The sequence below is a fragment of the Xyrauchen texanus genome, chromosome 34, assembly GCF_025860055.1.
Source record: "Xyrauchen texanus isolate HMW12.3.18 chromosome 34, RBS_HiC_50CHRs, whole genome shotgun sequence".
Taxonomy (NCBI): Eukaryota; Metazoa; Chordata; class Actinopteri; order Cypriniformes; family Catostomidae; genus Xyrauchen; species Xyrauchen texanus.
In genome coordinates, this window is record NC_068309.1 from 24,280,111 (window position 1) to 24,298,166 (window position 18,056).

Consider the following 18,056-nt stretch of genomic DNA (forward strand, 5'->3'; position numbering starts at 1 on the left):
CAAAGATGGCCGACAGTGAACTGACTTGCTAGAATCTGGCCGCTGTCTATGGAGGCCCAAACCTGCAAAAATAATAAATAAATAAATAAATGTAATAATAAAAAATAAATAAAGGAATAAATGTCTTGATAAAACAAATATAATTCGTTTTTGATTACATTTATTCCTGACTTAATGACTTTATTCCTTTATTATTTTCTATATTTATTTTTTACTTTTTTTTATTTATTCATTTATTTTGCATTTTTTTTATGTGTTCATTTATTTTTTATATTTATATATTTCCATATATATTTATTGATTTATACATGTATTTAATTTTACTTTTCTGTGTGCAACATGGAAATGAGGGAGGCGGTCCTTATGTAGCTCCAGTGCATCATTGGTTGAGAGCTCAATAGTACTTATCGAAATCAAATAAGATGGACGTCCCACCTTAGCACGCTCTGACTCGCACATATTTAGAATATGCAGGAAAACGTTTTGCAGAGAGTCTAACAATCCAGGATGTGTTTCGACATTCATACCGGCATACAGCTCTCCTAAACCATCAATAAGCAACTTTTCTCTAAATTAAACATAGTCATTCGCTAAGCTGCGCAACTCTCTAGATATATGCGAAGTGTCAGCTATAGATTTTTTTATTGCAGAACTTATATATACATACATACATAAACGATCAAGGAAATTAAGCATGGTTGTATCTTTTATAATGAACAATCATAACAACATAAAACAATATAATGGATTTGCAGACATCAAAATATGAAGTAATATACACAGAAAAAAAAAAGAAAAGCATAAGGTTCAATCATATCATTTATTTTAACTTGCTCATTTTGTGGTTTTGCTGAAGAAACAGCTCCTCATTTAGTTTGTGATTGTAGTATAACCAACAACAATTTACACGTTGAGGCCAGAGACCTTTTCAACGCGCAATTGAATGGAATCCCCCTGAAAGATGATTGGACACATCAGCTAGTGGGCGGATAAAGGGGCGTATTTACGGTTTGTTTACACTATGTCGAAGCCCCTACCCTTGGGTTTATCACTTGCACACAGTCGCTAAGAGACAAGGTAGCACAGCAATCTGAGGATAACAACGCACATTGAGACCAAAGAGGTAAATTTTCACTTGCATTTATTACACAGGCTTTGTGTAAGAGTTTTTCTTATTTGTCCACCTTGACTCCAGGACGCATCATTCATTGTACTGTACTGTAAAATGTCTGATGCAATCGAACTCGTGCATGTGATCATATTCTCAATTGAACCCACAATTCCGAAATTCATGTCAGCCTTCCGTATTTGCATGCATCTATCGGTCTTTTAATGCCAAAATAATTAAAATATAAATAGTTAAACAACTAAATTTAGCGAGTGCCCTCTTGTCAGCAGGAAAAACAATGTACATGAGCATCTGCGATCACTAGCCTCTTTAATTAATTTGTTCCCCTTTTATCCTAAGAAATTGCTTATATCTATTATTAAATGGCGCCAGAAATATTATTTATTTATTATATATATATTAATTCCCTACTGGTCGTACTAAACATTGATGTCTTTTGTATTATCGGAACTTATTAAATGTTTAGTTTTAACAATTACATTTAATTTCATCTACTGAAACTATGTGGGTGCAAAACAGTTTACAGATATCGCTCCGTCTACTATGTTATTTTTGCAGGATTATTTATAAGTGAAGTAAACGAGCTTGCAAATGACCAGTCTTACTCCAAATATAATCCATTTAAATTTCCGTTTACATTTCTAACATACATAGCTTTAATTTCTTACATTTACTATATTATATATTTTAAATATTTATGAAAACGTCGTGTTTTGTTTTTTTACGCGTTTCAGTCATCCACGCGAGTTCCCGCTCAGCAGACACGTTTTGAATGGGCGTCATTGTCCCGGAAGCTGTTGTAAGCGTTGCATCACCCCAAAACTGACCGAAGCCAATTCAAACTGGCCAAATGTCACACCTACATCTTATTCAAACACTGCTGTTTGACTGTGCCTCACATTTGTAATGCCCAACCCACGAAGATCACCCACACATGTATTCTTGTTGCCACACTGTTCTCAGTCTTGTGGCTGTCTTCATGTTGGCTGTATTGAGTCCTTTTGAAGGGAACCATATAATAGCACTATGTTAGCTTTTGGTGGGGTTGCTTGATTAATTCCAAATGGTATGTGCAGCCTGACTGTAAGACCATTTCATAACCATGACCAGTTGAGTGCTTCAAGAATGATGCTCTCATGCTGATATCTTACCTGTAATATGGCACCAAAGGTCTATGGAACCTGCAGTCCCCAAAACAGTTTGATCGTATCTCCTTCTCAACAGCATATCTCATTGTTTGATATGAGAAGATGTTTATGCCCTTCTATGTTTATATGCACAGCATGCAGACTATTAAATGTCAGTGTGCCAACAGATTTCATCATTTCATAATTGTGTTCTCAGCCTCTGAGCTAAATCAATTATAGGGTTACTAAGCGGGTCAATGACGTGATGCTCAAAAATACATTAAAAGGGCAATTCACTCAAACAATTACTTCAATACACCTCTTCTATGATGAAAATGTTATAATTTTGATAAATGCTGAAATTCTCAAAAAAAAAAAAAACATGTTGGCAAGAGTAGTGCAGAATAATATTTTATTAATATTTCTTTTAAAAAAATGGAAAGAATTGTCCACCAAATCAAAGTCAGGTGACGTAACGAGGGATGTGCCATGGTGGTCGACTAATTGACTAGTTGCCCAACAACTGACTAGTCAATTAGTAGGGTCAACTACTAACATTAATATTTTTAATGGTGGTGGTTTTAATTGGAGATGCAATTCTCATATTAATTGAGAAATGCAATTTAAAGACTGTTTTTGCTTGATTATAGCTTGCTGTGCTTAAAAGTGAATGAAAGTCTGCACAGAAAAACCCTCTGGAAGAACATTTGTGAACATTAAATGCTTTAAGTTTAGTTAATTTAAGCACCGCTGCTGTTACAGCCATCAAAGCGCTGCATCAACAACACATTACAAGACGATCACCGTTTGATGTTAAATCCTCGGCTGTGAGTAATTTTCCCATATTTGTGAGGTGCTGTGATAAGATTAAAGTCTTTTGCTGATTCTGTCTGAAACTGCTTAAATAGGAGCAGTAAAAAAAAATGTACCTGCTTGATGTCATGAACTAGATCTCTTCCAAGCTCTCTGTTTACACTGAAGTGCATCATTCTGCATTCAGGATGCACAAAAGCGGTTTTGTGCTGCTCTGTATTGAAGCCTTTATTATTTTTTTTACCACAATAGTTTTGTGCAAAAAGATGTTATATTTATTATTATAAACATTAGTTGCCATGTTGAAATGCTTCAATTAGCGTCCATACATACGTCTGAAATGCATCTGATTGGGGTCACGTGATCATAACGGAGCCTATATTATACATTATTATATTTAACACCGACTAGTTGAATTGTCGTTCGAACAACCGACCGACTAGTTGATTATGAAAAATTGTATGGAAAGTTTTGCCATTTTGTTGTCATGTGACAAAAAAAACATAAAACAGAGAGGATCCCTTTAGACCATCTTGCCTCTGTGTGTAGGGTGTGGAAAAAATAAATTATTTTGAAATTTTTATGAAAAGGCACATTTTGTTCAGGTCATATTCTTTATATGCGTGTCTCAAAAATTCATTGTTTTTTACATAATTGTTAAGTTATGTGCACTATCATGTATTCAAGGTGCAAATTAAGCACTTTAATATCTTTTACTCAATGGTTGCACTACCTGACATTTTTAAAGTCATTAAATACATTTTTTGTACAATTTATGAAACCAAATTGGACACAAAGAATACATTTCTACGAACTTGACAAGTGTGTTTTAAACTAGATTTTTAAAAGATTTCAATTATACAGAAGTATTACTGTCCCCAATTTAGTGAAAACTGGAACCTGAGAACGCTTGTTCCTGCAAGGATTTAGCAAATCCTGTCATGAGGAATAACTGTATTTATCTGTAATCTGAATAGGCATTTCATATTTCTCAAGGGGTCAAACTACCTTCAAGCGTTGTCACAGAACCTGTTTACAGTATATCCCAAATTCATTTGTGGTATTAGGGGAATTGTACTAATTGATCTTCTAAGAGGTGTTTGAAATGTAGTGTTCAGATGTTGGACTATACTAACACAATACCATAGTTGCAATAGTACAAAAAGCAGTATGTGGGTGAAAAAGAACCAAAACAAAAACAAGACCTAATGTAAACCAATAGAAGTCCTCTTTCTCCCGTTAAGAAGGTTAACTGGTTGGCAGGTCTTTATGTAATCCTCTTAAAATCCATTGAGGTATTTATTTTGAGAAAAGCCCAATGAGTCACTCGATAACACCACCATCTCATGCACTCATGGGTGGGTTACTTAGATTTTTAATATGCTTGATTATCCTCGTCAAAGTCTATATATGTGTCTGTCCCTCTAACTATAACATAGTCACATTGTCTAAGCTTTAATGTCTAGAGTTCAAAACCAAGCGGTATAGCCAAGCTAAAGTCAGTGTGTTACAACAAAAATGTGTTTGCACACTTGTTGGTGTGCCAGTTACCTCAGGATAAGGTATAACAGACGTCATGACATTCATGAATTTCTCATGGCCAGATCAAACCCCTTACAGATTTAATTTCACCTACGTGTCACCCAGCCAAACTCGTGGAGACCACAAGGAAGAGATTAGTACAGCTGGCCTCACTTTGGCCCATCACAGATGTGTACACTGTACATGTACGCCCCACAAAGAAAACTTGAACTCCTGAGAGCAGTGGACATGCTGGGCGATTAGACTGGGAGACTTCACACTGAGAACATTCTCAAGGCAACTGCAATCCATGCACTCTTCAACCTTTGTCAAATTCAACCCACCACAAGTGCTTTAGGCGCCAACCTACAAAGGCAGACAAAATTTCCACACTCTTGAGAGATAGATATGTTAGTTTTGCTCTCGGTGAGAGAGTTTTTATTTACATAACTGTTTATGGTAGCTCATTAACATGTTCTATGTGTATGCACCACCATTTCGGACAATGCCAGAGAGTAGCAAAAGAAAGCAGTCATTGTATGTGTTGTGTAAGGCCACACAGTGGCTTAAAGTTCTGAGCTCTTGCCTGGGCTGAGCTTGATTCAAACCTATAAGAATCTTGCCAGCTGCTGTGCCAAGTGAAACAAACCACTTGCAGATAAAAAGAGTCTATTTCAGCCTCTCTATTGTATGCTGAATTACAGGGATGTTTTTGTTTTCTGCCCCTGCTATGTCCTCTTTGTCAAACCTTTCTTTGATCCACGGACACAGAGTGTTTTGCAAGCATTTCCATAACTTTTATCAAGCCATTTTTAGCGAAAGACTACAATTTCATTGTTTTAGTTTTCACGCATAGTCTTAGAACTTAGTCATGGGATGGGAAGTCATAACATTTTTAGAGCATTTGTGCAAAAATGTAAGTAGATTGAACAAACGGGGCATTCCGTGTTCCTAGCTTCCTTTGACGCTGTTGCGAAAGAGTTTGTACTATTTTGAAAGTTGTTGTTGCAACTCAAGGTTCTGTTGTGTTCCTCTTCAAGTCTGAACAGAAATAATGATTTGGGAACATGCATCACTATATACGTCACCAGTAGGAACGATGACCTAGGTAAGGAACTGTTTGCTCAATACTTAAAGTCAACATCAGCCTACTACTGCTCGCTCTGACATAAACACGGCCATGTCATTTCTTGGCAGTGCTTTCGAATCAGACACCTTACAAAAAATCTAGAATTCTGGCAAACTTGCCACAAATTTGTCACTCATTATTTTCACACGTAAATGAGCATGTGATTCGCTGCAAATGTTTGCCAGAAGTTTGCAACTCTTCAACAGCAGCGGTGAACCTGCAACAAATCTTTGGCAACAATGGACAAAGCTCATTTACACGTGAAAATAATCAGTGTCGAATTTGCGGCAAGTTTGTATGCGCTCTCGATTTTTGTAAGGACAGCTCTGATAAGGAGTTTGAGTAAGTCAGTACATAGAGGTAGGGGTGTTAATGAATAACTGATGAGCAATTTAAGCTTATCAATCACAGATTTAATAAATTTCACCCCAAATACTTGCGCATGAATGTCACATCCTGTCAGCAATATAGATGGAGCATTGTTCTATAGATGAACATTACATTTACTGCTTAAACCATGATAGTTAGTACATGACAAAAGTCATTGCTGATCCGCTAGTCTCCCTGTATCATTCACACAGACAATCACATCAGTTAATACCGGGAGAGTATTGCAGGTACAACATAATTTATAGAAATACACCGAACTAAAGATAATAAAATAGGAAAATACCAAAACTTGCATTTCTTTAGTGTTTTATTTAAATTATATTTAACAGTAGGCTACATGCACATACTTCTGTTTCATGTTTTCAGGTTTCCTTTTACAATGAATCATATTTTGGTGATGCAATTTCGATGTTGTCACAGATATCAGCAGAGGCATGACCCAAACGCAGTGAAAAAACAAAAGGTTTTATTAATCCAAAAAATAACTCATACTACCCCGAAGGGGAAAAAATTAGGTTCTGGGTGGTAAACACAAGGATGGGCTGGGCTGGATAAAGAAGGAATACACAGGACTGACAGATGGGAACAAGACCGAAGATCAAGACGAACTCACTAGACCAAAGAACAAAATTAACTGGCACTGGACAGTATACATGAGGAGACTAAAATATAGAGGAAATCATACAGGTTAGTAGCAGGGCAGGTGAGGCAATTTAACTTAAAATAGGCAAACAAAGAGGTGGGGTATGACGGAGGACTGAGAGACACGAGGCAAAACAAAACCACGTGCTCTCACAAGAAACAAACACCCGGATGGCACGAGCACCCACGACCAAGGCAATATGCACCCATGCCAATTGACAGATAAGACGACAGAATGCATGGCAATGGCAGCAGAACAATGCTATGTGTTCTTACACTAGACAAAGCCTAAGCGTACATCACAAGGCAAACAACACGAAACAAGATATCTGTGCCAGAGTTCGGCCACAAATAAACCCAATCGCTCCTACCGAAGTGACCAAACCTCAGCACAGTGTGAAGACCGATCACGACCCAGGCATGCCGCGCAAAGCGAGCGCAACACAGTGCGTCTGTGGTCACGCGAGACAGACACAACGATTGCCGCCAAGATGAAGTGCAATGCACTCAAGCCAATAAAAGACAAGACATGGAGCAACAGAACCAGACAGGGAAGTCAAGATCCATACACCATGCTCCGGACATGAAACACAAGACTGACTGAACCATAGTGTCATGACCCTGTCACACAAAAAACCCAGCCTGACAGAGTGACAGGATCGTGGCATAATAAAGACAAAAAATGAAACACAAGACAGACATAGAAAAATTATGTCACGATCCTGTCACACAAAAACACAGACTGACAGTGACAGGATCGTGAAAGATGTTTTCAAGGTTGCATTAGAACAGTTGGTCAGTCAAAATCAAATTTTGTATAAAGCTTTGATTGAAGAAAAATATGTCTTGTATTTTATGCCTTAAACTGTTCACCACTTACAGTTTATTATTTTTAATTATCAATCGATTTTCATTCATTAACGTTAACAATTGTCGAGGTTTTAAATTTTCAAACATACTTGGAGTGCAGCATTCTAGTTCCAGAAGTATTCATTTTCTCCATTTGAAAGATGATTTTTAACAATAACTTAAATCTAAGATAGACCTACAGTGAGCATTCAAGTTGTTTATCATTGTTATATGCTCCCATTTCAACTTTATTCAAAATAATACTTTAATAATTAGCAGAATTCCTAATGAAGAAAGGGATCGTAAAGGGAAACAATCCACCAATCAGAGAATCAACAAATTGCACCAAACACGATTTGGTTCATGGCATTTTATGAATTCCCTATATAGCAAAAAAAAGAAAATGAATGAGAAAAATACTTGGGGAACTTGTAGAGCTTGTCTGTCTGCTCATATAAATGTAGCCTTGATTTCCACTATTTCCCCTTATTGCCTTGTAGTTATCAGGACTTCTCACTGAAAATTCAATGTAAATGTAATTACATTTTTGTTTGTTACCTGACTCACCCTCTAGGAATACCCCTTTATCAGGATGAGTGCATATTAGCCTAGATTTTAGAAGATTTTTATTTAATTAGAGGGGAGGATTTTTAAAATTTTTTAGACGGAACTCATTTTGCTTTTGGAATTTATGGTATGAGGTTTGCATTTCAAAAAGGCACATTCATTGAAATGTGGCAAGGTGTCTAGTAGGTACAGCAGAATCAGTCATGCTCTGATTAGACCAGTTACAGCAAAACCAGCTTTGAATGATGCTTTCTTTGTGCAACTTACTATCACACACCCAAATGAGGCTAATTCTTCCTTCCTGTTCTGTGTTCTTATAGGCATTTGAGCAAGGGAGAGTTACTAGAAATTTCACAACCAAGAACCTCTCCAGATTTGTTACTCCTTCAGAACCACATTCTACGTTTAACCATGGTAGACAAAATGGCCTCTTTCGGACATGCGCTGCTGCGCCGTCGTATGCTGGACTGCTCTGGGGAGGAAACTCGTTTTGCTCGCTGCCTTTCCACTCTGGATCTTGTGGCACTTGGTGTGGGCTCTACACTTGGAGCTGGAGTGTACGTTCTAGCTGGGGAGGTTGCAAGAGAGAAAGCCGGTCCTGCTATCGTCTTATGCTTCCTTGTGGCTGCACTCTCCTCCATGCTGGCTGGATTGTGCTATGCAGAGTTTGGAGCTCGAGTTCCTAAAACGGGGTCAGCGTACCTGTACAGCTATGTAACAGTGGGAGAGATCTGGGCCTTCATAACTGGTTGGAACCTCATTCTCTCGTACGTGATAGGTATGTTTGTCCAGTACTTAGATAAAGGCATTCAGTTGCCAGTTTACCTACTCGAGAGAGCAAAATTCTTTGACTGTAATTGTAACAATCTTGTTTTTCAGGTACAGCTAGTGTGGCTCGAGCTTGGAGCTCCACTTTCGATAATTTGATTGAGCAGAAGATTTCTACCTTTTTTAAGGCATCCATGGCCATGAAGGTTCCTGGGAAGGTTCTTGCAGAATATCCAGACCTATTTGCCCTCATTCTCATCCTTCTACTGACTGGTGAGCAAACTAAGGTCAAAAACATACTTTGCGTTAACTTCAAAAGAGTGTGTCATTAAACTGGATGTGTTCTTATTCAGTTAAGTTGCTATAAATATATTGACTTCAACTTACTCAGCAAAATTATCTTCAAACGGCTGCTAGGACACAACAGTAGTTGGCTTGAAAAAGTAAACAGGAGAAGCAGAGAGCTCACTCTAATGCAATGTGTATATGTAGTGCCCCTTGTGGAAACATTGAGAATGCAATGCATACTTGCATCATGCGGTCTGACACATTTTCAAACACAACTCTCTCTGCTCGATGCTATTTTTGCTGATATTTTTGTTCCCTGCCAAACTGACCTTGCTTGGCTAGAACTGTCTGCGTTCACATTCTTGCATAGAGTGTTACGGCCTTATTAATAATACAATGTTACTCATGATTTAACAACCATAATAGCAGAAATAAACAACCAATTTGTATACACTATGTTGTAACATAGTCTTACACAAGTTTCAGTAATGTTTTGATTATTTTCACGTAACTACAATTTTATAAAAAAAATAAAATAAATGAAGATGACCTGCTAATTGTTTATCTCTACGTATTATGTTTTATTTCTATTATCAGCTGTCTGTTATTCTGTTATTTATGTTTCTATTAATTTGAAGAAGTGAAATTATTACAATATTTAAACAACATTTTGGTGTGTGATTTACCCTTCAGGACTACTTGCTTTTGGTGCAAGCGAGTCTGCTTTGGTCAACAAGATCTTCACTGGGATCAACCTGGTAGTTTTGGGCTTTGTCATCATCTCTGGTTTTGTTAAGGGCAACACAGCAAACTGGAACCTCACATATCAGGACTTCGTCAATGATACCAATATCACTGAACAAGAGTGAGTTTTGTGAGATGAATAAACATGAACTATTACTACTTTTGTCTTTTTGCCAAAGGCTGCTTCTGAAGAAGTATTATTAAGATGATCTCTTGAAGTGGGGAGGTGAATTAATGTGAATTTGTTGCCCAAAATACTCTCTTTTTTTCATCCTCACTAAGAAAGATCTAACACTGTTCTATTACTTTGTTCTCACAGACAGGTAGAAAGCATATTTGGAAGAGGCGGATTCGCTCCGTTTGGCTTCGGAGGAATCTTGTCTGGTGCTGCCACCTGTTTCTACGCCTTTGTGGGCTTTGATTGCATTGCTACAACAAGTATGTCTCTTAAATGTCACAATTATAGATGACTTATTAATTTTTCTCTTCTAAAGCCATCTGTGTGGTGAATGATGTGGCTCATTTTTACCTTATTTTCACTTGTAGGTGAGGAAGCCAAAAACCCAATGCGTTCCATCCCTGTGGGCATTGTGGCGTCTCTACTCATTTGCTTCTTTGCTTACTTTGGCGTGTCAGCTGCTCTTACACTCATGATGCCCTACTACAAACTCAACACCCAAAGTCCGTTGCCTGAGGCCTTCAGTTACGTGGGCTGGGCACCAGCACGCTATATTGTAGCAGTGGGTTCACTCTGTGCCCTCTCTACAAGGTTAGAGATTTTGTTTAGTTTTTTGTGTGTATGAACATCGATTGTTTATTAAAAAAATAAAAATGTGTATTTAAATTATGGCACTACGCGGCACCTACAGTTTTATTTGTTATGCTTTTATCTCTATTGTAAGTCAAGCTTGATTTACAAAAGCCCAAATATTTTCTTGTTCCTTAGTTTGTTGGGCTCCATGTTCCCCATGCCTCGAGTGATTTACGCTATGGCAGAGGACGGGCTGCTCTTCCGTTCCCTTTCCAGGATGAACAAGAGAACCAAAACACCATTGCTGGCAACTGTTGTGTCTGGAATAGTGGCAGGTGGGAGACGTTTTCTGTGTTTGTTTTGTTAGACCTCTTTAAGTTGTTGATATGTTATTTATGTCCGATTAAGATTTAAAACTTGTTTGTTTATTCTCTTCTCTTTCAGCTCTCATGGCATTTCTCTTTGATTTGGCTGCACTGGTTGACCTCATGTCCATAGGGACATTGCTGGCTTACTCTCTGGTGGCTGTGTGTGTTCTCATCCTCAGGCAGGTTCAGCTAGGCACTACATATACAATGTGATAAAACAATGACATTGATAGTAGTTTCTGCCTAAAATGCTTAAAGATTCTATATTCTACACTTTTTGTAGCGTTTTGTTGTTTCCAGGACCACTTGATATGGTAGTCATGGTTTCTTTCTACCATTTCTCTGACTTTTAGAATTAAACAGGACATTTTTGTTACTATATGTAATTTAATGTAATATAATGTGTTTTTGTGAAATCCAGGCCTGTAGAAGCCATTTAAATGTAATAAAATCTTGAAATGTCTATACATACATTTCTATAGTAAATATATATTTTTCTAGTTATGCTCTGCTCTAAAATATTGAACAGTCTAAAAATGAGGCTTTGTGATGAATTTTAAAAATACTGCCACTGCCTCATCTATTGTTTGACCAATCTGACCAATCTTCATATCTGTAGGTATCAGCCAGGCAACCTGAGTTCTTCCAGTCAGACTGAGAAACTAGTGGAACTAGTTGGTGGGGAGAAAGTGGCGGTATGTGGAGACAGCGGAGATGAATACGGCGTAGAGCTGGATGACACTCCTCGCAAAGAGAAGTTCTCCCTGAAACTCCTTCTGGTTCCCTCTAAGGACTTGCCGACTGAAACCTCTGGAACTATTGTCTATGCTACAACTGCTGTTATCTGTAAGTGAAAATGTCTTTTTTTATCACTTGATGAAAAATATGTGAGTATTTTAAAATGACCAAGTTGTATATTAGTGTCTCTGTGTTATTTACAGTACATTTATTTTATTGTTAGTCGTAGATTTATTTTGTAGTTATTTTGTTGTATTGAGCGCAGTTAAGTAATTGCTGACTCTGAGTCCATGGACTAAATACTTTTTCCTCTTTCCTGCCTAGCTGGGCTGATAACTGTGCTGTGTGTGGTCTTGGCTGTGCGTCTGGAGGCCATGATGAATGGCGAGATCGTGTGGGTGACGGTGTGTGTCATTCTGGCCGTGCTGTGCTTCCTGTGTGTCATTGTAATCTTTAGACAGCCTGAGAGCAAGGAAGCTCTCACATTCAAGGTACCAGATGTCCTGATTATTATTTATAATGGCTTTTTATTATGCCATAATTCTTTGTGATTGCTCTTGGCTTAAACATAAGTGATGTAAAAGAAAATGAGCTCATAAACTCAGCAGATGTCTAGGGGGCCCGTCGAACATTTCTATGAAAGAAAAAGTATTCATAAATAAAATTAAAAAAATGACTGAATTTGTCATTATTGCTTATTCAGTTTAATGAAATTGTTAAATGTATACATTTAACTACTTCATTATTGGGTAACAAAATGCACTGACAGCTTAGTAAATTGGCTAAATATTTTCATCATAACTAAGATTGCACAGAAATGAAAATGTTTGGCTGATGCAATACTGATTTTTACAAAAAAGTCTTTAGGCAGATACGGATATTTTGCATATTTATTATGCTTTAAAAATGTACCAAAAAAAAGCGATTTAATTGTTCTAACGATAAATAATTTCCATTGAATATGGATTTGATCTGTTGACATTTAAATCACATGACATTTTGCCACAATGAAAGATAAATAGGCCTATAAGAAAAAAACAATTATATGACAATTTATGTGTGTGTGTGTGGGGGGTAATTTTGCACTCCTAAAACATTTTTGCACTTATGTTTTTGCAGTTATAAACAGTAGAACTCACATTTTACATATTACAATGAAAAACATAAAAAATATACAGTATGTATGTATATATATATATATATATATATATATATATATATATATATATATATATATATATATACATTGTACTGTGCAATAATTTTAGGCACGTAAGATGTTTCACAAAAGTTTTTGTCTTAAGATGGTTATTTATATCTTCAGCTTTAGTGTGTCAATAGGAAATATAAATGTTAGAATCTCAAACATTACTTTTGCAAATAGAAATGATTAGAATAGCAGAACAGGGAGCGCTGCAACTGATATCATGGCCCCCACAAAGCCCGCCACTGAACATTGTGTCAGTCTGAGATTACATAAAGAGACAGAAGCAATCGAGACATCCTAAATAGAAGAACTGTGGTGAAATCTCCAAGAAGCTTGAAACATCCTATCTGCCAACAACCAAGAAAAACTGTGTCCAGGTGTACCAGGAGAATTGGTGCTGTTTTAAAGGCAAAGGTGGTCACACCAAATATTGATTTAGCTTTTTTTTGTTTACTGGACTTTGTATGACATTAATTGATAAATGAAAACCGTTTATGGCATTTTTTTTGAAGAGTCGCTATGCAACATTTTTCCCAAGTGCCTAAAACATTTGCACAGTAGTGTGTGTGTGTGTGTGTGTGTGTGAGCGTGTATTTATCACTTTGTGGGGACCAAATGTCCCCATAAGGATAGTAAAACCCGAAATGTTTGACCTTGTGGGGACATTTTGTCGGTCCCCATGAGGAAAACAGCTTATAAATCATACTAAATTATGTTTTTTGAAAAGGTAAAAATGCAGAAAGTTTTCTGTGAGGGTTAGGTTTAGGGGTAGGGTTAGGTTTAGGGGATAGAATATAAAGTTTGTACAGTATAAAAACCATTATGTCTATGGAAAGTCCCCATAAAACATGGAAACACAACGTGTGTGTGTGTGTGTGTGTGTGTGTGTGTGTGTGTGTGTGTGTGTGTGTGTGTGTGTGTGTGTGTGTGTGTGTGTGTGTGTGTGTGTGTGTGTGTGTGTGTGTGTGTGTATATATATACACACACTACCGGTCAAAAGTTTTGAAACGCTTGACTGAAATGTTTTTCATGATCTTAAAAATCTTTTGATCTGAAGGCGTATGCTTAAATGTTTAAAATTATTTTTGTTGACAAAAATATAATTGTGTCACCATATATTAATATTAATTAAATTAATTATAAAACTAACATTTTATTAAATTATTATTATAATTTTTTTAATTGATGACCAAATAATAAAGCAGCCAATAAGTGCCCAACATAGATGGGTTCTCCTTCAATACTGTTTAAAAAGCATCCCAGGACTGTATATTTATTATTAATTGTTATATTCAACATGCTATACTTTTTTCAGATTGCATTTATTTTGGTAGGTATTTCTTGATACAGAGAAATTGTAAACTTTATTCAATGCTATAAATGTACTTAAACTGATGGTTATTAATAATTAATTTTCATATCCGCATTTTAATGCTTATGCGATCATGCTATGGTTAAGAATTTATTTATAAAAACCGATTGTTGATATTGGCATTTTATATCAATGGTTATAGCCGATGCTTTAATTTTGTCAATAATTGACAATACATTAGTGCTTTCCTTCAGATAATATTTAAATAATTTATTTTGTCTTTAGTACAATAACTATATAAAAGCTAATTATTTAAGTTGTTTTATATAATATCAAACTCAATATTGTTTTGTCTTTATACACAAAAATATATTTTGACCTTTAGGTCCCTTGCAAGGTGGTTTCATATTTGGGACTCCTTGACATCAAAAAGTTTGAAAACACCTTGTTTAGACCAAGGAGTTCTATAATACCTTGAGAGAGCTATCCAGAGCATTTCCATTCACCTCAAACACAGTTGCTTGGCTGGTGCATTCTTAAAATATACGCCTATTTCACACTTTTAAGAGCCCTCCAAAAAATCGAGCTCTAGCAAAACATCTATTATTATATGATGAAATATTTGCCATTTATGTGTTGCCTGCAAAAAATAGTTTGGTCAGAATAAATGGCTACTATTGAATGGCCATCAATGGAGAAAGATGTTTTTGCTCTCATAATTGTATATAGCATCTACCAGCAGGATCAAACAGCCCACGCTTACTAGCCAAACCTTGACCCCTTGGTACAATCAGAAAATGTTCATATCTTTTTCTGTGCAGGTGCCTCTGTTGCCTTGGCTGCCTCTCTTCAGTGTCTTTGTCAACATCTATCTCATGATGCAGCTGGACATGGCCACCTGGTGCCGCTTCACTGTGTGGATGGGCATCGGTTAGTACATCTGTTCATTTAGCTACTTGCTGAGATAACATGCTGTTTAATTACTTCATTCCAAAACTCCTACTTCCCTCCTTTCCTCTCCTCCTCAGGTTTTGCAATCTACTTCGGCTATGGTATCTGGCACAGCACCGAGGCCATGAACAGCTCCAAGCGAAAATACGAGCCCCCTCTTCAGAGCAAAAGCCCCATCTATCTAGGTGGGGAGGAGAGTGAGGTGGAGGGGATTTCTCCCTGATCGCAAGACAAGACAGACGTTCAAGCCGTGTTAGGTGTCCTGCACTACATATTTCCGTTGAAGTCTGCAGATTTAATGTGAAAGTCATTCTTGCTTATTTATTGTATAGACTGTCCCCTAACATCTCAATTCTCAAAATAATAGCAAATGTTCCTTTTAGAAGAACCTTAAAGAGTGTTGCAGAGTTGCGTCTTTCTGTAGCATCCGTTAGAGGTTGTTATGCTGCCTTGGCCCCCAGTACTGTAGATAGATGTCCCTGGGGCAGCTGCTGTTAATCTCAAGTACTGTAATGGCCATATTGTCTGGTAGACAATGAGCTGACTGTAAACAGGGTATATGTGAACCTGTAAACATTGCATTTTTTTAAAGGATCTAGCTCAAAGCACATTGGATGTGCACTAAAGCCTTTGCCTGCTGCAAATTCCAAAATGGTCTCCTTCCACCCATGTGGCATGCGATTGTGATGTATGACTATAGGGACCTCTAGTGTTCTAAGTGCAGAATGCAAGTGCATTTAAAACAATGTTCAATGGCAATACCGGAAGACAGTATTTGTAGTCTTTGGTTACTGTTAAGACAAACAAAAATTCAAGATTCAAATGACTGAAAAATTTGATGCATTTTTAGATTTAAAATGAGGCTTCTGAAGTTCTGAAAAGTGCGGTTTTTACCCTGTGTCAATGAGTTCTCAGAGTATACAAATAGAAGAACTATATTTTGGGATAATGGTATTGGGCATTATGGTATAAGAATAAATTAAAGCGTATGTGTGAGTTTTGAATGGATTATGAGAGAATGTGCCAGAGAATGTGTTCCCCATACTCCATTTTACAAAATACAGATTTTTGTTTCTACATTAAAACTACATTAACATCTTATAGATATACATTTTACCCATCTACCAAACGTACTTAAACTAGATAAATTTAACTTCAGTAAACTGTAAAATAGTTATTTGAATTCCAGATAACCTTTATAAAAACGTTCCATTTGAACTAGTTTGTGCCAAAATAGCATAGTTACTACGAATATTGTTACTACAATAATTGTGGTAGAATGGTATAAACCACCACTGTTTTTATAATGAAATTAAAGGTGCTATAAGTAAAAAAATATTTATGGAATAGTATGCAGAAAATATCCCTACTCCCTGATAGATATCACTGAAATAATTGTCCTGAGATATCTTTGCTGTCTCTTTGACAGCACTAGTCTGTAAACAGCAAACAGAAATGTGAGCACGGGCCGCAGCCTTTGCCACTTTTGCCTGTCAATCATTTTTTGCATCCTCATAATTGAGGATATGCTATATTCATATTCATAATATTTGTCAATTAGGGGCACTATTTTGCTACTGTTGTGTTTGACAACCATGGGAATACTCAGCTTTTCTGAGCTCTATGGTCTCAATGGAATCTTTGATCTGTGGCGTTTTGGAACGAGGGTTGTGGCTAATTCACGGATGGTAGACCCCGTATTAATTTATGGTTTTATAACGATAATAATAATAGTAACAATGATATTTTGGTCAGGGTAATCTGGAATCCAAATAACTTTTGTAGGTTAGGGTTAAGACTAAACCTGACTGACTACCTAAAGAAAGTGAATTTGAATGGCCTTTCTTTCATATCTGAAGGTGTAGATACTTGTGAAAAAAGGATGTTACTTTTTTCACCAAATCTTGTTTAGTTTCCATTGAAACTTGTTCTTGGCAGCTTGGCTGTTAAGCTCATGTTACCTTATATCCTCTGTTTGTATATTGTAGGGTAATTTTAATATAGAATACAGGTTTATGTTGCTCAGTCATACTTGTTAATTATTTTATGTTATCTATAACAGTTGATATCTGATTGAATTGATGTGTTAGCCTTTCTGGATGCTACGATTCAGCTCATTCTTACAACCATTTTTGGTTGGCTGTGCAAATGAATTTGTGTTAAAACTGTAAACTAACTGGAGAGCAATTAGTATTACAGCTAATGCTGAAAGACTCTTTAAAAATTAAATGCATGTTGTTTAAAACCAATATTATTTTTGTCTTTATATATGAACGCATTACTGGTTAGAAACATATTTTTGTATAGCTTTACTATTATATTTGTGTTTCACAATCAAATGAAATGCTTTTGTTTACATGTACCAGGCATGTAAAATTAAACATGTAACAAAGTGTTCAAAGAAGCATTTGTGTCGGTTCCCAGGCTTTTACATTTGGCAAAGTTTTGGTTCATTTTGGAGAAGTACATCTCCAGTAGAACAGTGCCTGAAGTTTAAAATGTACCTCAAAGGTGGCTGGTAGATATCTACTCATACCAAGCCGCATGCCTTTGAGATAAGACTATTTGTGTTTGTTTTTCCGTATATAAATATACATTTTGTCTGTCTGGGTTTTTTTTAACTGTAAATATTCATGCCATGTACAAAGAAAATTATCTGTATTTTAAAGATTCCGTTGTCATTCTTCATTCTCACTTTCATGTTTTGTAAAATAAAATTATTATCAAAATTATTGTGTTTGTTTGTTTGTTTTATAGCTAAA

General features: G+C 36.4%; 1 protein-coding gene across 1 annotated transcript; it reads left to right on the forward strand.

The window, feature by feature from the left end:
- Positions 1 to 1,049: 1,049 nt before the first annotated feature.
- slc7a3a (solute carrier family 7 member 3a) lies at positions 1,050 to 18,026 on the forward strand. The gene is made up of 12 exons (XM_052104819.1): positions 1,050 to 1,123; positions 8,488 to 8,945; positions 9,047 to 9,208; positions 9,917 to 10,088; positions 10,287 to 10,405; positions 10,514 to 10,736; positions 10,914 to 11,053; positions 11,163 to 11,265; positions 11,706 to 11,932; positions 12,149 to 12,315; positions 15,165 to 15,273; positions 15,372 to 18,026. Exons 2-12 carry the CDS (start codon positions 8,579 to 8,581, stop codon positions 15,515 to 15,517), a joined length of 1,935 nt encoding a protein of 644 aa, XP_051960779.1. The 5' UTR covers positions 1,050 to 1,123; positions 8,488 to 8,578; the 3' UTR covers positions 15,518 to 18,026.
- Positions 18,027 to 18,056: the final 30 nt, after the last annotated feature.